This window comes from Barbus barbus (genome assembly GCF_936440315.1).
Source record: "Barbus barbus genome assembly, chromosome: 36".
Taxonomy (NCBI): domain Eukaryota; kingdom Metazoa; phylum Chordata; class Actinopteri; order Cypriniformes; family Cyprinidae; genus Barbus; species Barbus barbus.
In genome coordinates, this window is record NC_136714.1 from 25,587,522 (window position 1) to 25,612,711 (window position 25,190).

Consider the following 25,190-nt stretch of genomic DNA (forward strand, 5'->3'; position numbering starts at 1 on the left):
GCTGAGTAGATTAATTACAAATGTAGTAGTTCATACCTGGTTAGAAATAACATGACAAAAATTGTAGTATAACATAATCTGGATTACACATATTAGGTAATGCAGTCTACTTTTTGATTACTTTTAGATTAACTCATTCATTACATAGACTTGAATGGAATAAGTGTGCATCATCTTGATAAAAAACTAAAAACAAAAAGATACATATATTCCATTCTTTATCTACATCATAAAATGCATTAAATATTACATTACAGCAGGGTTTCCCATACTGTACATAAATTCATTTAGAAAGGGAGGAAAAAAATAATTGGGGCGAATCAATAAATTATGAATAATTTATTGCCATTGTGTAAATAATGTGTAATCATGCAATCCATAAAGAAATAACTTTAATCTGATTGTGAGCATTATAAAATGTAATATAATCTAATTACAGGTACTTTATTTTTGGAATCTGATTACGTAATCCAGATTACATGTAATCAGTTACTACACAGCACTGATTGGAAGACACATGTGTATGTGTGTGTATGTGCGGTGACTAAAGACAGCAGGGCCTCAGTCTGATTTTAAACAGGAAATTCCAGCCAATGGGGGCGGAGCCTAGCCTGATAAAGAGCCTTTAATACAGCTCGACTTCAAACACAACAGCTAAAGCGTGTGTGTGTGAGCATGCCATATAAAGTGGCACAGTGAGAATAAAATATAAATTGTTTCTGAATACATCAAATAGACGACAGGGCAAGATAAATGAAGGTGGCTGTACATGCGAACATGTTAATGTGACCGTAGGAGGCTAAAAACACACATAAACGCACACTTATGGCTCGGGCCGCTGTCAGCAGCAAATTTGTCATGCTTGAGTCTCTGTTGACTCAAAAAACTGAAAAAGGAAAAACCAGGAGAACGAAAGAAAAGTGAAGCTGTAGTAGTAACAATCTCTCTTCTGGAGTCGAGGTCAAATCAAATCACTTGACTTTAAAACTCAACTCACAAGTCGTAAGCTACATTTTTAGCTTTGTAAAAGATCAAACAATGCAAATAACCTAGCAACGGTGACTATAGGCCCGCTTGGACAGCTCAAATGTCACAATGACAGCATTGTAAGTTGCAATCATACATCAAACGGGAAGAAGACGTGTACACACCCGAGCCCCTTTCGGCCCGACAGGCCCTATTGGACCAGGTAAACCCTGGAAGAGAAGAAAAAGACAGAGAGGCTTCAGAAACAGGCTGAGGATTTAATCAACACACATCATTTAACAGGCAAAATGGAACCGAATGTAATAGCTTGTTTCTTTTGAGAAGTATCCAAACTTGTGTGCCCACAAGAAAAAAACCATGATGAACTTATAATGGTTTTATCATAGGCTTCATATATTAAACAGAGCCACAAAACACTTGTATATTTGATGTCTTTTTTAATAGATTTTTAAATGTCTGATATACTTTATATGTTAAATATATTTTTAATATTTTATAAATACATTATATTACATTATGTTTGACAAATGAGCTTTTTCTTGATTTGGTTAGGTTATAAAACGAAAAAGGGGTTTATTTGCAATGATGACTGGATAAATAAATACATGATGTGAAGTAATAATTTGATTTATTGGTTTATTTTATTATGTGAGAAGAAAAAGACGGTTAAGTTATATTATATAATGCTACGATTGTCCAATCAGATTTATGTATTCCAAAGAACTGTTTTATATATTTCAATACAAGCAACTGCAATGAGCTCAAGATGTGTTAAAAACAGACTTGTGGGTTCTGGATGGATATTTCAAAAGGATAGAGATTTATTCTGATTAAATCCAAACTCCATCAATGAAAACAACACAAGCGTGTCAAAACATCTCAATACTATGCGGTCACAGTGAGCAAATACATCCTTTCCTATAACTGAACGCTGTGATTTTCAATAGCGGTGGCCCGCAGCTATAATGAACAAAACCCAATATCTATGCCAGGGCAGCGTATTTGTAAATTAATTGCATATTTTCCATGAGCAGTCAATGAAAAACAAAGCATAACACACTCTAAAGAACGAACGGACGCATACACACACACACACACACACACACACATACACATACACATACACACCACACCACACGCCACAGCAGAGGAAGATATACTGCACCTGCCTGCCAGGATAGCCTTTGGCTCCAGCTTCTCCAACAGGACCTTGTTCCCCCTGTAATATAAGACAAAGAGAAATGCTGGTTCTCCTAATATACATTAAAGCACATACATTTACTTTAAAGACCCAGTGTCTGAACATGTAAAATGCATCAATGCCATTGCATTTTATTTGGAAACGATGGTTTCCTTTAACAGAAAAAGCACAATCAAGCTAAATGTTTTTGTTTGTTGGGTTTGAAATGATGAATCAATATAGCACTGAAACTGAAGACAGGATTGTGACAGTATTTAGTGGAACATGTTTATAGTTAATGTGATGAACGACATCAAGCTGATTCAAAGAGTCTTGAGTTTTTGATCTGATGCAATGGTATTTATACGCAAGTGTGGCTTAAGCCTACGTAATATTAAGACTTTCTTATCCATTCAAGAAATATTCAATAGTGCAATAATAGAAGGAGTGATAATCATGATTTCTGGACATCAGTATATGTTGATGGATGAATGCATTTCATACTTTTTGAAAACCTTCATCTTTGCATTTGGGTATCAAATTTGATTCCAAATGAAGCATAAAACTAAATATTTTCTTGCTGTATTTCAACAACTCTTTTTGACTATTTTTATTTCTCCAAAAGAATTTTAGGAGAAATTCTTATCAATATTTGATTCTCAAAAATTAAATAACTGAGAACACTATTAAAAGTAAAGTGTGTCAACGTCGATTGCTTTTCTTTTCAATCATCACATAAAACAGAATTAGACACTGATAAAATTGTTTAATCTACTATAAAGTAAATATAGTAGATATATACGTAACGTATAAATGCAAAGTGTGCAGTTATGACATATGCCAGCAAGGGCTATCTTAGCTCAGCCAATGGCATGACTTTGGGGGCGGGGCTATTTGTTTGTCTGCCCAATAGCTGACAGGGAGAATGTGCTGTTTAAAATCAGTCCTTTTTTTGCATTTCTGTTTGGTGATGCTAGGCACAGAAATGACACACTTAGTCTCCTGAGTTATGAAAGAACACCCTCTGAGCAATAAAACTTTCCTCTGGGTGTGTGTGTTTGTCTTTGGGCTTTATAAGGACTTTTTGTTGTCATGTGAATGTCTGTGTGAGTATTTTAAGAGGTAAATCTCTCCATGGATTAGGTATGACTTGTGACGTAGGTTTTTGACTTGGATGAGAATATCCTCACACTTTGATTGTTTGTTTATGTGCTTGTTTGTATGTGTAACAGTGTTTGCATATCTGCATTACTCACTGGTTCCCCGGGAAGGCCTGGTGATCCTGGATGGCCTTTTTGTCCCTGTTCACAAAGAGGACACATGACGATTTAGTAAACACTTAGTGATTTACACACACACATACACACAAACTGTAACAACCTAAGACAAATGAAAGGCTACAAACCACTTTCTAAAAAAAGGATATGGAAAGGCACGCACACAAATACATGTCTCCCACAGTGAGCGTGGCTTTTATAGATCCATCATTATTGACCCAATCCATCTGTAGTCAATAAGGAAAGCAGTCCGATATTTTCCACACGCAACTTTATGTTGAACAAAATGTGCATCTGCACATATGCGTTTGCAACATATGTGGGTTTCAGTGAGCAAACGTGTATGTGTGTGTATATATTGCAGATATAAATGTTTTCCTGTTATAGTCAAGCTCCCACGAGTATTACATGCACAATATTGTGCTGACTACAGCAAGACATTGACACAGAGCGGAATATATGCATCAAAGGTGGAACAGAGCGAGAGACGGGTTTGAGGGAGGAATATAGTAAAGTGTGAGACCTCACGAATGCGCCAGTAGACAGACAAGAAAAATGGATAAACTATGTTTGTAATATTTTCCATGTTGCATGTGAACCGCACTTCTGAATGACGTGTCTTACAACAGTGAGAACATAAACTGAACATGAGCTGCTAAACAGATAGAAAACTTAGACAGACGGACGGACGGACAGACAGATAGATAGATGGATAAATGGACAGACAGACAGACAGACAGACAGACAGACAGACAGACAGATAGATAGAAGACAGTAGCGTGAAGTACCATCATTCTAAAGAGAAATGCAAACAAGAACATAAAACTACACTAGACACACACACACACTCACACACACTTTCTTCTCTGCCAAACCAGTGAAATCCATCCTGTCACACTCAGCGTTTGAGAGATGTCTGGTTCTTCCATTACGTTTGTTTGTGGGAAACCCAGCTTTAATTCCTGCCTCTACCTCCACATTCCAGCGAAAAGCCACACACATGTACCATTGATCTCTGTTTTACATTTACAAGCATTGAAACACTTACATATACAGTACACTTACAACAAACAAAAATGTCTTATTTTGTTAGAATTCTAAAAAGGACCATTTTATGTCAGAACAATTTTATCTAAAAAAAAATCTTGTAATCCCTTATAACTTTCTAAGAAGTTGTGTTATTTATGCACCATCTAGCTGTCCAGCTCTAGAACATCTTTTACTGTTTACAGGAGAATCTGTTTTAAAGGTTGTACAGGATCAGATGCTTAATCTGTTGGGCCCCTCGGTAGAATCACAGGCTACTTTGGTTTATTATTGGGTTCCGTCATACCTGCATTCATTCACTCATTCACATGCTGCTGTCCGTTTTTCTCCTCTACATTCTGATGTCTCTTTTTCTACCCACACACACGTAACACAAAGCACATGGACCGCCGCGCAGGCTGCCAGCCAGGTATTCAAAAACACACATGCACACACACTACACCACATGTACAGACATGCCACAAACAACTCATTTTAATAATCAATTAATCTATCAATTGTTTCTGCAATAAATCAACTAATTGGATAATAAACAAAAAATTAAATAATATTTTAGTATTTTGAAAAAAGCATGCTAATCCACACCTTAGAACTGAAATAAAAGGACATAAATATATATATATATATATATATATATATATATATATATACACACACACATCACTATAAAAAAAATAAACAACTTAAAATTTGTTAAAATAACTTAAATATCCAATTTAGTACATCCAGTATAATCCAGCTAATCAGTTTGATTTTTTTTATCTGCATAAAAAGATTTTAAATTAGACAAAGTGGCAACCAAACATGTCCCCATAATAATTTATTATACAACAGTAAACAAAAATGCACTTAATATCCAACACTGTAATGTGTTAATATACCATTCATTTAAAAATGTATGCAATATAAAAATCTATTAATATAAAACAGAATTTTCATTTTACAGAGAAATATTATTGGATTTGATGAAAAAACTGCTCTTCCATGTTAAATGTTGATCAGCTGTTCATGTGCTATCTTAACCATATTTGATGCATTTTAATTTTGTCATTGGGTCTAAACTGACAAAGACTTGATAACGACACTCACTGTGAACAACTTTTATAATAGACTTTGATTGTATTAATTAGTTGTTGCTGCTCTAGACATAACATCCTCAATCCAGGAATCCGGTACAGGATTTTTCCAGAGATCCCTCTGCTAGATCCTTCCAACGCAGACACACATACGAAGCTGTAAGTGCTATTGCTTACACTAAAACACCTGGCAGAGAGCCTGAACTTGCTATAATCATGCACAGCTGAGACGCGACACACACACACACACACACACATGCTAACGGTCATAACAAAGAGAGTCACTCATGGTGAACGACTGTACGACTCTCAATAGCCTTGTTTGACGTGTGTGAGTGAGGAGTATAAAGGAGTGATAGACGACTCATTGGGGATTCCCTCTGATGTTTACACTGGGTTTCCACAGCAACAGGAGACACAGTGAGGCAGAACGAGTGGGAGCGCTCAGAGTGTTTGTGTGGGTTTGGTAAGTAAAGAGGCAAACATCTGTGCTCATGTCACCCAGCAAGTGCACAGCAACATTAGTGATGAGAAATAATGAAACAACGGAGAGAATGATTCAGGCGTTTCAGAATATCTTACCTTACGGCCTTCCGGACCGACTAAACCGACAGGACCAGGCAGACCAAAATCTCCCTACAAACACAGACGGTAAACATGAGGCACAAACAGTCCAGTACTGCCACAGGACGCCATGGAGAGCAGATGCTGCTGCTGTAACTCTTCTTATGTTTGCATATTCTCATCAAGAACAATGGCTGTTGCTAACATTGAAGTATGTGTGCTTTCTCACTTTTTCTCCTTTTGGTGCTTTTCCAGGAGAAAGTCCAGGGTCTCCTTTCTTCCCCTGAGAGAAAGAACGACAAAACAAGAGTTGGAGTTTAAATCTTCTGAAGAAAATGTTTCATCATATAAAGCCCAGTCGTTTAAAGATGCTAATCAGATCAAAGCAAGGCTGTTATTTCATCCGTTTTGAGCTTTATATGTTACTGTAATTACGGGTTTGCGTGTGCATGTACATGTGTGTCACAGACAGAATAAGAGAGCGAGAACATGTGGGAAGTTTGACTCCAGGCCGTTGCACCTTAACTAGGTTTGTCTTGAAAGGCCGCCTGAAATAATTAAACACAGAAAGCAGAGAGCGTTCAAACACACTCCCCGCTGGGCTGCTCGGCTGTTTACCACCTTTGTAGTGTTTACAGGGATGAAAGAGGCGGATCACACAGCAGGACATAACACACACACCTAACTTGGAAGCATGTTTGGTGGTTTTGGTTTATAACCCGTGTTTAATATTACAGCTACACTTCACCACACTCATTTCTGTATCATGGGAAAGTCTTTCCACTACCTGCTGGGCTTCTCATGAGCTCAAATAAATCAAAGGGTTTGTGTGTGTGTGTGCCTGTGTTTCCAAAAGCTTGTCCGCAGGGTTTTGTGTGCAGCCCAATAGTACCGGCAGGCGAAGCGGTGATGAATTTAACAGAAGGCCAAACAGGAAGATGAGCAGAGCAGTGCATGGGATCAGACTGCAGATTATCTGACGGTGAGTGTGGGTGAGTTGGTTTTTACCTTCAACCCTGGTGGACCGGGTCGACCTGGCTTGCCGTGTGGTCCTGGGGGTCCCTACAGGAAACGACATATAAACAATACACACATTAGGAATGAACAATTAAGCAAAACTGAATGCATGTAATAGTTCACCCTCTGACAATAGAAACCGGTTGTGCGCCCCTTGTGGCCATGCTCAGAATGCATCTGCATTATGAACTGCTTCATTTTGTTTAGTTTGATGGTTTTGCGTTCATGTACTTGCATACTTAAGTATGCTTTGGGCATTATGTGTTTTCAGTTTACTGTGAATGGATCTGAGATAAAATTGAAGACATCTTCAGAAACTGAGACTGAAGTCAATTCTTAGCTCCATTTGGCTTTGACCTTTCATGTGACCCTGACCTTGTTCTTATTTTAAACGACTTCCCATCTGAGGTCAGAGGTCACAGTGAGGGTCAAGGTCAATGGGTGTCATTGGAGGGAAACAGTCCAGAAATAAGCCCAACAGATTAAGTGATACCATGCATGAAAACAAAACAAAAGCAATGCAAGTGTGTAAAAACAATAGTGTGTGTGTGTGTGTTTTTGTGACACATGAGGACACAAATTTGTATAATGACATGGGTATGACATTGGTATTTCAAGAAGGTGATTTATGAGGACATTTCCCCGTGTCCCCATATTTCAAAAGGCTTATAAATCATACAGAATGAGTTTTTTTGAGAAAGTAAAAATGCACAAAGTTTCCTGTAAGGGGTAGGTTTAGGTGTAGTGTTGGTGTAGGGCAATAGCACATACGGTTTGTACAGTATAAAACCATTACGCCTATGGAATGTCCCCACAATTCACAAAAACAAACGTGTGTGTGTTTATATTAGGGCTGTGTGATATACTGAATATTGATGAAATATTGACTATTATTTTGTTGCTAATATAATATTAAACACAGAAGAATAAAATTTGCACCCAGACATGCAATAATATGTGATTCGTTAAATTATTTTAACCAAACTGTCTAAATCAATAAACACTCAAAATGTGGCTTTAAAAAAATGTTTTACATGACTATTTATTCATTTATCAGGAGTGAATATGGATTTATGTTATGTGTTACCATTATAAAATTTGAGGTCAGAAAGATTGTTTTTCTTCCCCGTCGAAAGATGATAATACAAAGATGGACTAAACTGATCGTGGTGATAGGGAATTTTTTTTTATCAACATTTCCACAAAAAAATGAAGCAGCACAACTATTTTCAACATTGATAATAATCAGAAATGTTTCTCTAGCAGCAAATCAGCCTATTAGAATGATTTCTGAAGGATCATGTGACACTGAAGACTGGAATTCAGCTTTGCATTACAGAAATAAATTACAATTTAAAATATATTCAAATGGAAAACAGTTATGTTAAATTATAATAATTTTTCACAATATTACTGTTTTTACTGTATATTTGGGCACATAAATGCAGACTTTTGACAATAGGAGGCTTCTTAGCCGTTTACTAGGAAAAAGTAAAGATTGAGGAGAGTGCAAAGAAAGGGCAAACAGTTTAGGCTGACTTTACTGAAAGACTTCTTTGTTCTAACAGGCAAACACACACACACACATACAAATAACATACATATTTAACATGAAAAGGGTGCCGGCTGAACAAGGCCTAGCAGTCAGACTTTATAACACATGCTCTAAAATACTTAGCACCCACACACACACGGCGGTGCTTTGACGCATACACACTACATGTTGACAACAGTTGCTAAAACATCACCTCGCACCCATGCTATCCTATCAACAAAGGTCAAAGTTCAAACACTCTTTGACTGTGCTAGAAGATTCCTCACAAGGACTCTAGTCAAAGGAATAGACCACCCAAATTATTTATATAATAAATATGTACAAGATTTCTTATAAACATTTATAAGTATCAAATAATATTTCAAGTATTAATATAAACTATGTATAACATTTATAAAACAAATCAATGTATAGTATATTTTATAAATATGCATATTAAAAAAATAATAATTTTGTTAATATAAGTGAACTATAAAATATGCCTTATGACAAATCAATTACATTAGCACTGATCTGACCTTTTATATAGAATATAACATATCACATGTTATATTACTTATAATGTTGCACATATTGTAATGATGTTGCACATATTTTTTGTATTTATTTATTTTAAATTTTTTGGGGTAAATTTTATATTACATCATCCTGCCCAGGGACTGCAAGTAATGTTTTATACATTAATAAATTATTTATTAATATCCACAGAATGTGTGATAATATTTAGAATGACAAAATAAGTAATATTTAATTTATTACTATATTAATTGATGATGGATAATTGTTAATATATTAATAATAATTAATAATATGCTATTGCTATTAACATTTTTTTTTATTATTACTGCAATTCTTAATACTTTAAAACCATGTGCATTTCTAGTCATAATATTGTAGCTCAATTAATATTTCATTAAATACACAAAAATGACAAAAGAGATAAACAGGAATAAGAAAGGGCAAATGAGCGAGTGTGAAAGTGAATGAGTCAGACAGATCCAGAGGGGCAGCTTGTGTATTGTTCTGAGGTCAGGTGGACCTTCTGACCAGACAAAACACAGATACACTCACTAAGTAGAACCAATAAAGCACAGATACACTGGAGCGAACAGTGTGTGGCACTGCATTTTACACACTTCCTGTTTATATCTGAGGTCAAAGGTCAATGGCTCTTTTAGTCTAACACACACACACACACACACTCACCCGAGGTCCTCTCGCCCCTGGCTGCCCTGGTTTCCCTGGAGGTCCCGAGATTCCCTATGAAACACAAGAGTGCTTAATTAATATTTATTAATAAATGTTTACAAAATAATTTATACATTTATAATATTTTACTTATTAATATAATTTATTTAATAAATATTCACAAAGTATTTTACAAAAATGTGTACAATATGTTTTTATAAATATAAATAAATGTATTTATATTTTATTTTTATAAATAAAATACATTTATTTATTTTTAATCAAAATAAAATATTGTATAAATGCATATTAATAAAAATCTATATTTTTATAATATAAATTATCTATAAAATAAATATTTCTAAAATATATTAGTAAAAATAATTTGCCTTCATAATATTTTAGCAAAATATATTTTAAGCAAAATGCTTGAAATGAACATATTCGGAAATGAAATACAAAAATTATATTACATAACAACATAAAAACATCACATAAAAGTAAAATAGGTTATGAATGCTATTTCTTGCTGATTGTTTTCTGTATTTTAGTAACAAAAATTTAACATTTTAATTTGCATGCCAAAAAAGGCTGTTTGGTACAAAAAAAAAGCACCCTTTTAAGCTTTTTCAGAGCATAAACATACTTTACATATCAAATATCATCAAATGTCCAAAAATATCAAGGTTATCATTGTATTTCCTCCCAGCTCTATGGCTGAAGCGGTATCATATGTATCAGCATAGTTGTTGAAACCGAGGATCAGTTGGGTTTTCTGTCCTGCACCCCAGTGCAGTGCCACGCGGCACAGGATGAAAGCCTTCATTGAGAAGATGAGTGTGTGAGTGAGCTGCTGTGTGTTTATGTTAAGAATCTCAGAGCTCTAGAACTATGGCTCTGTTGATGGAGGCGGGGGGATGGGGCTTTCTCACCCACATACATGTACACACAGCCCCCCACAACCCTCCAACCGCCCCGTCCTGAATGAACACCCAGATACTCCCATCATCCAACAGTGCTTTCAAACTGTGCTGCTTGAGTTTGCAGTATGCAGTCCTTTGTGCACAGTATGACACAAATGACCTACGACATTTGCTACTGCATCTCACAAAGCAATGCAACTTCCATTTACAGTGTGCTGAGTGAATCTGAAATAATACAAGCAGCACTATTTATCTTTTTCCTAGACTTATTACTTAACTGACAAATTATAAGAGACTTTTGGATTAAAAAATGCAAAGTAATTTATAACCGAACACCACTCGCTAAATTACTAATGCAACATACCGTCGTTACCGTCGTTAACTAAAACTATTAAATGCCTTTTTATTAATTAAAATGAAGTGGATTGAAATTTAAATGAAAGAAACAAAATATTAATAATTAATTGAAAAACGTTGAGATAATTTTAGATGAAAAATGCAAAGTAACATAAATATGCAACACATCAAGGTAAGTATTTTAACTAAAACATTTTTATTAACTGAAAAAAATTGGAAATGAAATGACAAAATGTCAAACTAAATTAAATGTTACCTTCGCAACTAACTGAAATAGGTTTAAGTTGACACATTAAAATGACTAACTGGTAATAAATAAAAACTAAACTAAAACTGAAATAAAAATTAATTAAACCTAAATAGTAATATAAAAAAACTCATTTGAATCACTACAATTATTAACTGGAAATTTGAATTCAACTAAAAATAAAAATAAATGAATCCTAAACAGTAATATAAATTATTTTATTTTTTTTTAAAACCCACAAAATCTAATAACAAAATTATAAAAAAATATACTAAAATGAAAAAAAAAAAAAATAAATAATAATAATAATAATATTACACAAAAAATACTAACATTACACCAAAAACCTAAAAATATATTGAACCTAAATAGTCACTTTAAAAAAGACTAATAAAAACAAAATAGCACAATATGCAAACAAAATTACAATGAAATGAAAATAAAAACAAAAATGTTAATATTACATGAAAAAAAAATAAAGTTAAAAGTATATTAAACCTAGTAAAAGTAAAAATAGTAATATTAAAAAATATATAAAAACAAAAAAGCACAATACACAAAACAAAATTACTAAACATTGCACAAAAATAAAAATAAAAGTTAATATTATTAAAACAAAGAATAAAATATAAGTAATACTAAAATAACATTGCAACATACAGTAGTGACAACAATAGTATACCACTATTTGACCCAGTTTCATGCTAATTTTAAAAATTAGTAGGTAGTTAAAAGCACATACTGCACAGTATTTAGCAAGCAGCAGTATTCATTCTGAACAGAGCTTGTGAGCATGACGCTAACTGTGTTTTTTGGGGTTATTGTATGTTTAAGTAACGCTAAAGATAGTGGCTACAGCTCATTATCTTCGAGTAAACGGTGTACTTTAGCTCAGGGCTGTAAATAATAGCAGACTACGAGTGCGTGTGCACGTGCAATCGAGAGAATCGCCGGGTGTGTTCCTGCCGTTTTAGTCAAGCACCTGCTGAACGTGTCTTTATGGTGGGTGACGGGGGCTTCTGGGTAATTATAAAATAATGACAGAGAACATTCTCTTGGGTTTTAATTACACAAAGGTAACCACAGTGATGTGCAGACATAAACAGACACAAGCTAAAATGGGTCATTGTTCAACATGTGGGCCGTTTTGTCAAGTTTAGTCAGCTATTTTGGAAAATGCCCTCTAGAGAGTCTGAGTATGATGTCATCACTAACTTTGAACATCCTTGTTAACTAAACTGTTCGTCAAGAGATTTGCTTGAAATCGCTGTTTTTGTCCTTATGTTGCTGCATACAGGACTTTAAAGACATCGCAGTCCTACTGTTTAAAAACGACTGGCTCACACTTGTAATATCTCACTTATCTTTATATGTTTTTGGGTCACAGGTCAGGTGTTTGCTTTTGAAATTTGGTCTCTTAAATGAGGGGGTTTCTGAAATCCCATGCTAAGTTTTGCATGGATGAAACGGGATTCCCTGCTTGTAAAGAGTGTCTGGGTGACTGATAAAATGTTCACTACTTCCCCTGACCTTTGACCCAGCTTTAAAAGCCCATTGCTCAACGGCTTTCAAGAAAACACTAACATGAGAGAATGATAAATGCACGTGCAAACTATACAGGCATTACCGACACATTTTTAACCCTAAATTGATGCTAACGACACAAAAATACAAGCAATATTGAGCCGTTTACATCCTTTTAGGAGCATTTGATCCACCTGGAAACTGCAGAACTGCGTTCCTGTAATCAGTCTAAATCAATATAAATCCAGCAATCACACATTTTTCTATTTTTACCAGCACAAATCTGGTAAAGATGTTTGTGCTTTTAGACATTTACAAAAGAATTTATAATTAATTAAACATTTCCATTTGTACTTGAAAGGAAGGTTTTATGAACTGCAACCAACATACTCTGGGGTCAGTACATTTTTTTAATTAGTATTTTTAGTAAAGATGTATATATGGTCACAAAAAGTTTTTCTTTGTATTCAATCCTGAAAGAAATTAATCCCAGTTGCCACACATATTAAGCAGCACAACTGTTTTCTACATCGATAATAATAATCAATATTTCTTCAGCAGCAAATCAGCATATGATTTCTGAAGGATCATGTGACACTGAAGACTGGAGTAATGATGCTGAAAATTCAGCTTTGATCACAGCAATAAATTACCTTTGAAAATATATTCAAATTAAGAGCACCTGTTTTGAATTAAAATAATATTTCACATTGTTTACTGTATTTATGATTAAATAAATGCAGCCGTGGTGAGCATAAGAGACTTCAAAAATATCTTATTTACCCCAAACTTTTGAATGGCAGTGTATATATAGTTCTTATCGCTGCAAGTAAAAATAACATCTCACTAATCAATATGCACACAGTCCATTTAATAAGGTCTTAAATAGGCATGACAAGAGATAAAACTATCCCTTCCATTTTAATGATTATTTGTCCTAACTGACCACAATGGAAACCAGCAAAAATTAAGTGAAACCATTAGGAAACCATGGGAAATTTAGTCAGTCTGCTAGATTTAATTTGTACTGTACCATGCAAGATAGTCCTGCCCACAGAGAAATTTCATTGGTCAAAAATCTTCCTCCACATTTAACTGAATCTGATTGGATGTTAATGTGTCGTGCAGCCTTTTCGCTTTCAGTGTGGACAAACAAAATATGAATTGGGAATTGTGCCTGGCATCTGATTTATATTATTTGATATCAGATTTTTTATAATAAGAAAAGAAGGACTGAGCGATATTTCCAAAAAGATTTCCTTTATCTTCTGTACATGTGTCACTATGGGTGGCATGAGTATTTATATCTGCTCATGTGCCCGTTTTTAGCAACAAACTCAAATTAATCCAACACACACAGACACAAACAATGCAGCTCTCTTACCATTTTCCCGGGATCTCCTTTTTGTCCGGGCGGTCCAACCAGAAGCGAAAAGTATGTGGGCTCTGCCTCAAAGCTCTGGAAATCGTTAAAAGCCGGGAGAGTCACAGATTGGACAGCGAACCTTGGAGTGCTTGGTGTGACAAGTGTTTTCTGCTTGTCAAGAATGACTTTGGGGGTTTCCAGAGTTTTAGCCGGTTTGTTTGGTGCGGTGGTTGTGAACGGAGCGAATTTGGGTGTCGGAAGGATTGTTTTGGGTCTGGGGTTTGGGGCGGCAGTGGATTTTGGGGTTGGGAGTGTAGTTTGGGGTGAGCGCTGGGTGCTGGTTTTGGGCTGGAGTGGCTTTTTGATGGTTGTCGAGGGTTTTTTGGGGGTGGTCGGTTCTGGGTCGGATAATGGTTTCAAAATACCATTGTGTTTCTTATTAGGACTGACAGGTTGAGCGCCAGTAGAAGTGTTCTTCGTTGGGTTGATCTTGGTGGGCTTTGGCGCAAAAGTTGGTTTCTTTACCATGGGTTTTACAGCTGCTGGTTTGGAAGGTTTTGGCGGCGTAGGTTTGAGACCAGTTGTTTTTGAATTTCCAGGTTTGGAAGAAGTGGGTCGAGCAATTGTGGGCTTTGGTCCGGAAGGCTTAGTTACACTAAGCTTTGGAGACGTTTTTCCTGGAGTGGGTTTGGATCCAGCTAGTTTTGTAGGGGTAAGCCAGACCGCTCTAGGCTTTGAGGCAGTCGGCTTGGGGCTTTTGGGTGTCCTGAGAGTAGGTTTGGGGGTGACAGAATTTAAATATCCCCAAGATAAAGGAGCTTCTAGTCCTGTTTGCATCAAGGAAAGGGGTGGAGGTGTGGTAGATGTGGGTTTAGGTCGTACACCGTCGCGCGTTCTCACTGCAGAAGACCCTCCTGCACCATTTATAGATGTCCAAAAGAAATTAGTGAGAGTGAAAGTGAAAGTGCGATTAGGTGGTAACGTGGGGGCCAATAGTGGTGGGGCGTGTCGGGACGGGAGGGGAAGTAGAGCAGCAGGCGCTGGCCTGTAGGTGTCATTTTCTCTGCACTGCCTGCGGATGGCGCTGCAGTAGTTCTGCTGCGCTTGTGCCGAGGGCACCACATCAAACTGGCAAACCGCACCCTCGAAGGGTACCGCACCCGGAAGCAAAGCGCTGGTGCCGCCCAAGCGGAAGGTCCCGCGAGGGTTCAGGCGTTCTGGAAGTACAGGGAGTTTCTGCGTAACTCCGCCATCGCTCTCTGAGCAGGGAGATTGTAGGGTCACTGATTGACCGTTTAAAACGAAGGCTAGATGATGCCAGCGCCCGTCGTGGAGGTTGTACGGGAAAACTGCGGCATTCCCGGGGCCGGCGTGAAGCGTGAGCTTACCGGGCGAAATTTCCAGCCCGAGCTGAATCCGTTTCCCGGATAGAACGGAGAAGAGAAATGCTGAGTTTAAACGGTGAGATCGGACACTCAGGACGATAGTGCAGTTCCAGAAGAGTTCTGGTGGGAACACTGAGCGTGTCGCCGTGGTAACTCGTGCCCGTGTTGTGAGGATGACTCCAGAGCGGAGGGAGATGACGCCAGCGGGAACGGTGTGAGAACCGAGCTCAGCACGCAGAGCCAACCGCTGCAACACGTCCACATCTGCAACACAAAGCAAAATACACTTTAATACACACAAATACACTTTCACATTTGCACATATATAATATGATTAATGAAAAATAAAATATAAAAATAAAGGTAAGCATTAACATTAATATATTTTTACACAATTAAATACATAAAAAATATGAAAGTATACAATAAAAAATTTAATATGAAATATATGTAGATACACACATAATAATAAGTATATATATATATATATATATATATATATATATATATACACATACAAATTTTTTTATTTTATTATGTAGTATTTGTATGCCATTATAATGGACCCTGGACCAACCACAAAACCAGTCATAAGGGTTAATTTTTTTTTAAATTCAGATTTATACATCATTTACAGTTTTAAAGTTATCAAAATTAAGTCCTTAGCAATGCATATTACTAATCAAAAATATGTTTTGATATATTTACGGTAGGAAAGTTACAAAATATCTTGACTGATCTTTACTTGGAACATGTTGGCTATTGCTACAAATATAACCGTGTGACTTATGACTGCTTTTGTGGTCCAGGGTCACATATACACATATACTGTACACACACACACTTTATATAATAAATAAATATTTTTTAAACTTTTACATTTACAGTGTATATATTTATATATATGTATTTTATGTGTGTGTGTGTGTGTGTGTGTGTGTGTATGTATATATATATATATATATATATGCACATACACACACAACAATACATAAGTATACACACACACACACACACATATATATATATATATATATATATAGCATCTATTTGTATTTTTTTTTATCTAAAAAAATAATTTATTCATTTTGATTGCTTCTATTGTCCTCAAGTCGTTTAGGATAAAGGCGTCTGCTAAATGACTAAATGTAATGTAAATGTAAATGCATCTAGATGACTAACACAGATGAACACATTAAAGCCATAAAACTTTCATTTCGATTTCATGGTATCTTGAAGAGATCCATGACTCCGCATTACATCATTTTTATGCACTAATTCAGTTTTGTGCCATGTGTGTTAAATTCCAGCAGGGAAACATCCTCTGAGGCTAAAACGAAGTAAACAGCTGCATGTCTGTGTCTGAGTCCAGAACTCTAGTGCTAAAAACTGGCTATTGACAAGGAAAATTTGTGAACTTATCACAGTGAACTTATGTATGTGTTTCACTTGGGTCACTCAGCGTTTGGCTTCACGAGGCTAGGACAGAGCCAAGCGTATGAGAAAAGCAGCAGAAACTACTTCATTCACACAATAGAACACTGTCTGAATGATGCATTTGATTGCGTAAATGAACGTGTGTTTGTGCTTCACATCAATATCATGAATCAATAGTCAGCAAAACCGTGAAGGTCAATCAGTGCTGCATGTTACCGTGTTGTCATGAGCTAATCACTGTTGTCATAACATAATTTGTAGGTGTAATTAGTCACATAGCATTTACAGCTAAAGTGACAAGCTAAAAAAAAAACATGTATTCAGAACTGAGCATCGAAGAGTAGAGATGGCAGAATGCAAATTGTGCATTTCCAAGAAGACTTGACTAATGTATCTGATTTGAGTGAGAGTGCACACACACATAACAAACAAATTGGGTCAAATTTAATTAAACAGAGCGATTTATTTTATTGCTTCGCAGTATTAAAAAATATCAAGGAATTTATTAACTTCTCTTCAATGGGTGAAAATTTCTGCTGAGCTTGTCACAATGCATTCTGAGATTGATTTATCTGTGAAGGATACATGTGATGCTTCCTTATAATTTGGATAGAACGCAGCATAATTATTAGGCAAACCCAAAATGCATTTTGATACACAACTTAAAAATTTAAATCGAGTTGTTGGACAATCAAATAAAGTTTAATATAAATATACTAAAACTATATATAATATTTATTGTAATTTAAAATAGGCTAAGCCAACTGATGAACTCCATAAACTCTTTTTGCTGTCATGTGAACGGATCTTAATGCCTGTGATCTTTGGATTGATTTAGTACATTTATCATAACTTTATTCCCAGGCCTTTTCATATGTGTGTTACTGTCTAGAGATCAGCATGAATCAGCAGTCAAGTGGGAACATGAGGTCATTTTTTCTATAAAACAGACATGCACTCACACACACACTCATTCATGTAATAGGGGTTATAGGACATGCTTTACTGAGGGAAAAGTGCTTGGAACTGAGAGACGTTTGGCAGGAGAAAAGGTAAAAGTCTAGTAAGGAAATTCATACGTATGTGAGAGAGGGTGTTTGAGTTTCATGAATCAGGGTTTAAAGTTTAATGGTGTAAAACTTTCCAAACTTAGCGGAAAGTGCAAGAACATGAAACTTTATTATTGTGCAATAATTCAGTGGCCTCAAAAATCTACCGTTTCCATTGCAATCACACATACGCAAATAAATGTTGCATGTTCATGAAGATAAAACTAATTTTTGTTCCATCTCTTACCTTCAAAGAGTACTTGGGTGAATCCAAAAGAAGTACAGTGAAGTAGAATACACAGAAGAAGAGCTCTCCTAGAGACACACAGAGAAAGGCAAAGTTACTCATTTGAATTTCCACTATTTTTGCGGCTAGCAGAGTTAAATGTTGAATCAGACCTTTACATAACAGAAGCCACTTGTCAAAACATCATCATTACAATGGAGGTACACATTTCAGGCTTCTTGCACTGGCCTCGACCCAAACAAGTGGAAAATTTTACTGGCAACACCATCTTTCCGGAGCGAGTGGAGCGAACCATCAAACCGATGGATGATGCCGGCCAGTTAAATGCATTTCCATGTTTATAGTCAATGAAAACATTGTGCGTGATTTCAGTTTCTTTTGGAATATGGTCAAAATATGCACACAAGTGTACATTTAGAACAGAGCTTAATTGCTGTTACACAATGTGGAGCATTTTACAATATCATCTTAGCATATTAACGATGCATCAACTTTAAACTTCAGGCCAATACTGATTATTATCATGTTATTATTGTCACTGATTATTGTCATGATAACTAATACATAGTCTATCATAGTAAACCCCTAAAAATTTAAATCAATCATTTTAGATGCTACAGTGAATCTAGCCACCTTTTTAAAAGAAATTAACATTCTATTCAGCAATTATGCATTAAATAAATCAGAAGTGACAGTAAAGATGTTTATAATATTACAAAAGATTTCCATTTAAAATAAATGCTGTTCTTTTTAAGTTTCCATTCATCAAAAGCCTGAAAATAATTCAGCAGCACAATTATTTTCAACATTGATAATAATCAGAAATGTTTCTTGAGCAGCAAATCAGCATATTCTAATTATTTCTGAAGGATCATGTGACACTGAAGACTGGAGTAATGATGCTGAAAATTCAGCTTTGATCACAGAAATAAATTATATTTTAAAATGTATTCAAACTGAAAACAGTTATTTTAAAAAGTTAATAATATTTCGCAATATTACTGATTTTACGGTATTTTTGATCAAATAAAGGCAGCTTTGGTGAGCAGAAAAACTTAATTATTCCAAACTTATGGCTGTTAGTATGAAAAATGATTTTGATATTTGATGAAATACATTTAACAGTAATGAAATGATTTACTTTAAGTGAGTGTCAGATGAAAGCAAAGGTAATCTATAAAATAATCTACACAAATTTCTAATACTGAACGTTACAACACCCCTAATATCGGCTTACCGTAGCAAACACCACTTATACTACAGTCAAAACTGTTACACTTTATGTGTGACGGTACCACAAAGGAACCTCAGATGCAGTTTTTTTGCCAGACTAACCCAGATGAACTTTGACCTTTGAACCCTAACCTCTGATTTCACAGGCACATGAAAGAGGAAGTGCCTTGCAGGGGAAGGATTTCAATTATGATTGGCAGAATAGAAGACGCGCTAAACCCCCACCGTGCCTATGGACATGTTTGTGTGTCTGAGAGCCTTAGCCTGACAGCTGCTTTAAACATTACCTGCTAACCACAAAACACACACTCTTTTATCTATCACACATGATCCTAGACTCCCCCAGGATCCCGTACCTGAGTCAGGAAGTGAAGCGTCTCGCCGCAGAGTTTCTCAGCCAATCAGAACGGCAGAAACTCCAGCCAGTCTGACCTCAAAGTTTGTAAGCCACCGCAAACAGACGAGTGAGAACCTATGTGTGTCGCAGCTGAATGTGCTCTTTCTATTGTGTGTGCGCTGCAGAAAATGACTCATGTATGTGTCAAGCATCTCTTGAGTCTCATAAACACTGTGCGAGTGAATATTTATATATTGCAATAACTGAACTTTTTATAGGCAATGTTGTATGAAAACCTGCATGAGAAAACATGTTCAATTGAGCTGACACATTTACATCCCTCAGTGATGCTAAAATATCCAATAACTCAAGTTATTATCCAATAACCAAAGCAGATTTAGAAGATAAAGCGAATAAGTCTGAGGGCCTAACTTATAGAAGCCTTTTTCCGCCGTGCGATAGAAATAAAAAAAGGTAATTGCAATGATTTATCTCACAAGTCGGACTTGTAATTCACACAATTCTGAATTTACATCTCAAAATTCTGACCTTTTTTCCATCTAATTTGGACAGAAAAAAGTCGAAACTGTGAGTTTAAGTCTCGCAATTCTGACTTTATTTCTTGCAACTCTTGAGAGAAAAAAAAGAATTTGAGAAAGAACTGTAAGTAATAGAGAACAGCAAGAAAAAAGTCAGAATTGTTACTCGAAATTGTGAGATACAAAGTTGCAATTAGCTTTTTTACGTTAACAAGTTCCCGCACAAACTTGACCATAGGAGTCAGTAAAATCAGACAAAACTTCCATTAGGAGATGTTGTCAATTGGCAAAACAATCAAATCAATTAAATACTCATTATAATTAGCTTATGTAAGATTATTAGAAGTCTACTGCATTAAAGTAAAAGTGTATTTACTGTTAATAGTAAATTTATCTACTAAATTTAGCTTCCCTCTTCCAGGCCTACAAAGTTATTTAGTGAGTGGAATTTTCTCAATGGTAGCAACTACATGTACACACAAATGTGTAAACTCACACACTAACACACACTATGTACACAGACGACTAAAAAGCCCCATCCTTGCATACAACAACCCTTCTCTTTCTCTCTATTACTTCAGTAATAGGGGAGTGGAAAATTCCTTCCTTTCGGGCACACAGTGATGGACATTGATGAGGAAGATCCTGACCCCTGCTCTACAACACACTCTCTCTCCATTTCACTCTAACATTTAGGGGCAAAATACAAAATTGTGTAAAAGTCTGGACGTATTTAAGTATATATGTAGGAAACGAGAACATATCTCTCACACTGATGCTCCTAAATGATTGTATTCCTGTCAGGTAGTGAGTTGGTGCATTGTAGGGCGCACCCTGGCGGACAGTGGCGGAAGCGCAAGGGATCCGGTTACAGGAGCGATCAGCGCCGTCAGAAAACAAACGAACAGCGGTAGAGACCGCACAAGATGCACTAAAGCAGAAGAACCGTACACATAATTATGAAATGGATAGATGATTGGTTAATTTAGCGTTTCAGCTGTGCAAAAATACCCGACTCGCACAGACACGAAACACCTGTTCACTGCGTGTATCACTGCGCACTTCAGTTTACACCTCAGGGACTAGATCTTTGAGCGGAAGGATGGCACATTTGCATAATAAAATAACGTTTAATGGAAAACTTATGGGGCATAATGATATTATGTCTATAATTGAATAGCATTACCACACTACAATTTCTGTTTCACATTCAAGTTTGCTGGAAGTTGTTCAAGCGTTTCATGTCCAGGACTGACTCATGGCCTTTCCCCCTAGTTTCGGTTTTCATTCATTTTAAGAGACTTTTTCTAGCTTTTCTGCACCAGATTCGCGCGATGCATTTCGGTAGATATCATAAAATATGTTGTATAATGGTTGTCAGAATGGTATTTAAAACACCATAAACAAATATACAATGACCAAAGTAATAGAAAGCTCCCTTCAAATGCTTCAGTACAAGCACAGTTAATATGTATAACCTCTAGAATATATATATATATATATATATATATATATATATATATATATATATATATATATATTACCTGTTTAAACGTTCGCTGGTTTCTTAGGTTCCATCAATCTCAGTTTATGATATAAATAACTCCGCGCGAACGTTCTATAATAGAATGTCGCATAAAAACCTTCCTGGAACGTTACAAATGGGAACCTCTCATTTGATTCTGTTTACATTGCATTACATCTAACTGTCCTGCCAGCTATTCTGAGACCTGAACAAGTTCATTCATTCATTCGTGACGCGTCCACGGTTGTGGGTGTGAGGAAAGGAAGTCTTGTTTGTTTAGCGTCACTGTGCGGTTTGCACTGTGATGTTCAGTGGCAAATACACACACACACACACACACACACACACACAGTGAACCTATTTTGAACTGAGGTGTCCAAAAACCGTCCAAGAATACCATGTTTCCACGAGCACCTCGAATACTCAACAGTCAAGAACCTAGAGCGCGTTTCCCTAGTGCTAAAAACATCAGAACCGAATGATGTTCACGACATTAACGAAATAAACTACTCTGACAGATTTCCCTGCACTCTGCCGCTACACCGATTCTGAATCAACAGCGCGACCAGAGTAGTCCGATTCAATGAATCACAGGCTAGGAGTCGCTTCACTTAAGTGAATCAAACACGCTTGAACCTATTGAAGCGGCCAGCGGCCACTGAATTAATTAGAATGAATCGCAAATCACTGTTGGACTCGTAATGAACCAAACACGGAACGATTGTTAAAAGGCTAAAGACAACACGTAGATAAAGAAAAACATTATCAATTTTGTTGAAATTGCTGATGTTTTTAAATGAATGCATGAATTAAATGTTATCATTGGAATGCATGCAACACTAAAATGAAAAAGTCATGTTTTGTATTATAAATCTGAAGTGATGTAATTAAAAAGTAATTTAATTTATTTCACAAATGCATTGAAATGACAGATTCATAAAGGAACCTGAATCGTTCATAAGAGTCGGGACCATTGCCATCCATATCTACTAAAAAAGAAAAGAAAAGAAAAAAGAAAAGAAAAGAAAAAAACCCCAGCGAGGACGTTTCCTACGGCTCCTCACTAGAGTAGAAATGAACCCAAAGACCTGATCCACAGACAGTCAAGACCATATGCTCTATGCCTGTGCGCAAAATGTTTGTATTAAACTGACCTTGGAGTTCTTGCACCTCTCCAGAAACCTACGCCGCCTGCGCGTAACGATGGTAAAGAGCTGGCTCTTGCTCATCTTTGCTGGTACACCTGGACCCTTTCAGTTAAAGATCTGTTTCTGTTCAGTTCTGAACGCTGGCCAAGCTACACAGGTAGAGCGGCGCGCACGAACAAGCGCCCATTCACCCGGCACCAACACACACGAACCAGCGCGCCCTGCGCAAACATCCAGCCACCAAGCGCTCTTTGTCCCCGGTGTTACCGGCGAACGGAGGTGGCCGACCTGCGTGACTCTTGGTACCTGATATGAGGTAAAACTGAAACTTACTTTGCCACCAGACGAGAGGTTCTGCGGACTCTCCTTCGGGTCGCTAAATTCATTTGTATTCATTTGTCCCGGCAGTCAAAATCCTGATCCGTTAATCTGCGTGACTGCGTCGCTGCTCGAGAGCGCGAGCCGTCGTCTCATGCATCGGATAAACCGTGGTGCGGAATGAGCGCGATCTCCCACCGGTCTGCTGCGCGACACCACCATAAATCCCTCCCGTGGAGCGACGGGAATAATCCGCGGGCGATTCTGTCCGGTCCTGCCCGGGTGCTGTAGGCATTTATGCCGGGTTGGCAACGGCTACAGCAGCTATTGGATATTTGGTGCTTGGGGGCTTTGAGGAGTCAGGAGTGGAAGTTTCATCCTTTTTCCTTTTTAAATAGCAGTTTGGAGAGCAGCTGTGGCGAGCGCCGGGTGTCGGGTTTCACGGCCGCCGTACATAACGCCCCTTGTGGGAGGGCACACCGGGGCACCTAGCTCCTGCCAAGGTTAGGCTACCAGTGGGCTTTTCACACTTCAAGATGTTAGCCCAGGGTCAATTTTAAGACAGGATTGACTCTAGACCGTCTTGTTCCAGGTTGCAGACTGTTCATGTTTTGTATTTCAGAATTGCTTTATTGGTTTAGGCAAAGCACTAGCAAGCACAAATATCTTTTTTTTTTTCATGCACTGGTTTTTCATGAGTTTTTTTTTTCCAGACTACTGGAAACTCCAAAATACACCTTAAATGTTTATTTTATTACACTTTATCTATTTGCGTCTGTCAATCAATTGCAATACATATTTTTTACCCTTTCCACATGCATATTATGGATTTCCTCCATACACATACAGTGCAAGAAATGTAAAATACTACTGCCTAATGTATTCCTAATGTAATCAATCAACTGGAAGGATCACTGTAAAAAAAAAAAAAAGTTGAGCCAACTTAAAATTTTAAGGCAACCAGCTTCAGCAGATTTGTGAGTTTTCTCAACTTGTTGTTTTAAGTTTATACAACAAAAAGTTGAGAATCTCCTACAAAAGTAAGTTGAGAAAACTCAAAAATCTGCTGAAGCTGGTTGCCTTAAAATTTTAAGTTGGCTCAACTTTTTTTTTTGTGTGTGTGGTGATGTCTAAATGTTTGTTTGTCTTTGCATCTATGAATTGACTTTAAAAATAAACAACAAAAAAAAAAATTACAACTAGTCTCCACTATTTACAAGATTAAAAAAACCCAAACAAACAAACAAAAACAATTGGGCAAATACAGCATGTAAACTTGTTTCCATGGTATTATTTAAGTAAAACTTACTTTTTTAATACAAGTTCGTAGGCTGATTTATCATTATTCTAAAGAGAAACACTGTTTGTCTTTGTATTCCTTCATCAAAATGTAATAACATGCTCTATCACAGACACAGCTTTTCACTCATCCCCTCCAAATACCTGAATCATAGAAACATTTTTTCACTATCCACTCAATTGCTGATGGATAAAATCTAATTCTCTTTCACATATTGTGTTTCACTCTGAAATACATCACATTATTAAAGTAAAACGGGTTGCAGGCATCATTTTAACATATAGACTAGTTCTCTCAGATGCTGAAACTAAAGGCATGTGACTGTACAAATATCATGAATATTTAATGAGGCAATCACTGAGGC

General features: G+C 36.5%; 1 protein-coding gene across 1 annotated transcript in view; it reads right to left on the minus strand.

The window, feature by feature from the left end:
- LOC306855770 (collagen alpha-1(XXVII) chain A-like) overlaps window positions 1-23,893 on the minus strand; it is a 63,157-nt gene extending 39,264 nt beyond the window's left edge. Inside the window, exons 1-10 of the mRNA XM_079394631.1 lie at window positions 23,542-23,893; window positions 18,427-18,494; window positions 14,327-15,957; window positions 9,910-9,963; window positions 7,140-7,193; window positions 6,361-6,414; window positions 6,150-6,203; window positions 3,424-3,468; window positions 2,153-2,206; window positions 1,152-1,196 (exon numbers count right to left, since the gene is read on the minus strand). Of these exons, the coding sequence (XP_079250757.1) occupies window positions 1,152-1,196; window positions 2,153-2,206; window positions 3,424-3,468; window positions 6,150-6,203; window positions 6,361-6,414; window positions 7,140-7,193; window positions 9,910-9,963; window positions 14,327-15,957; window positions 18,427-18,494; window positions 23,542-23,594 (2,112 nt within the window). The 5' untranslated portion in view covers window positions 23,595-23,893. The remainder of the gene's footprint in view (window positions 1-1,151; window positions 1,197-2,152; window positions 2,207-3,423; window positions 3,469-6,149; window positions 6,204-6,360; window positions 6,415-7,139; window positions 7,194-9,909; window positions 9,964-14,326; window positions 15,958-18,426; window positions 18,495-23,541) is intronic.
- Between the last annotated feature and the right edge of the window lie 1,297 nt (window positions 23,894-25,190).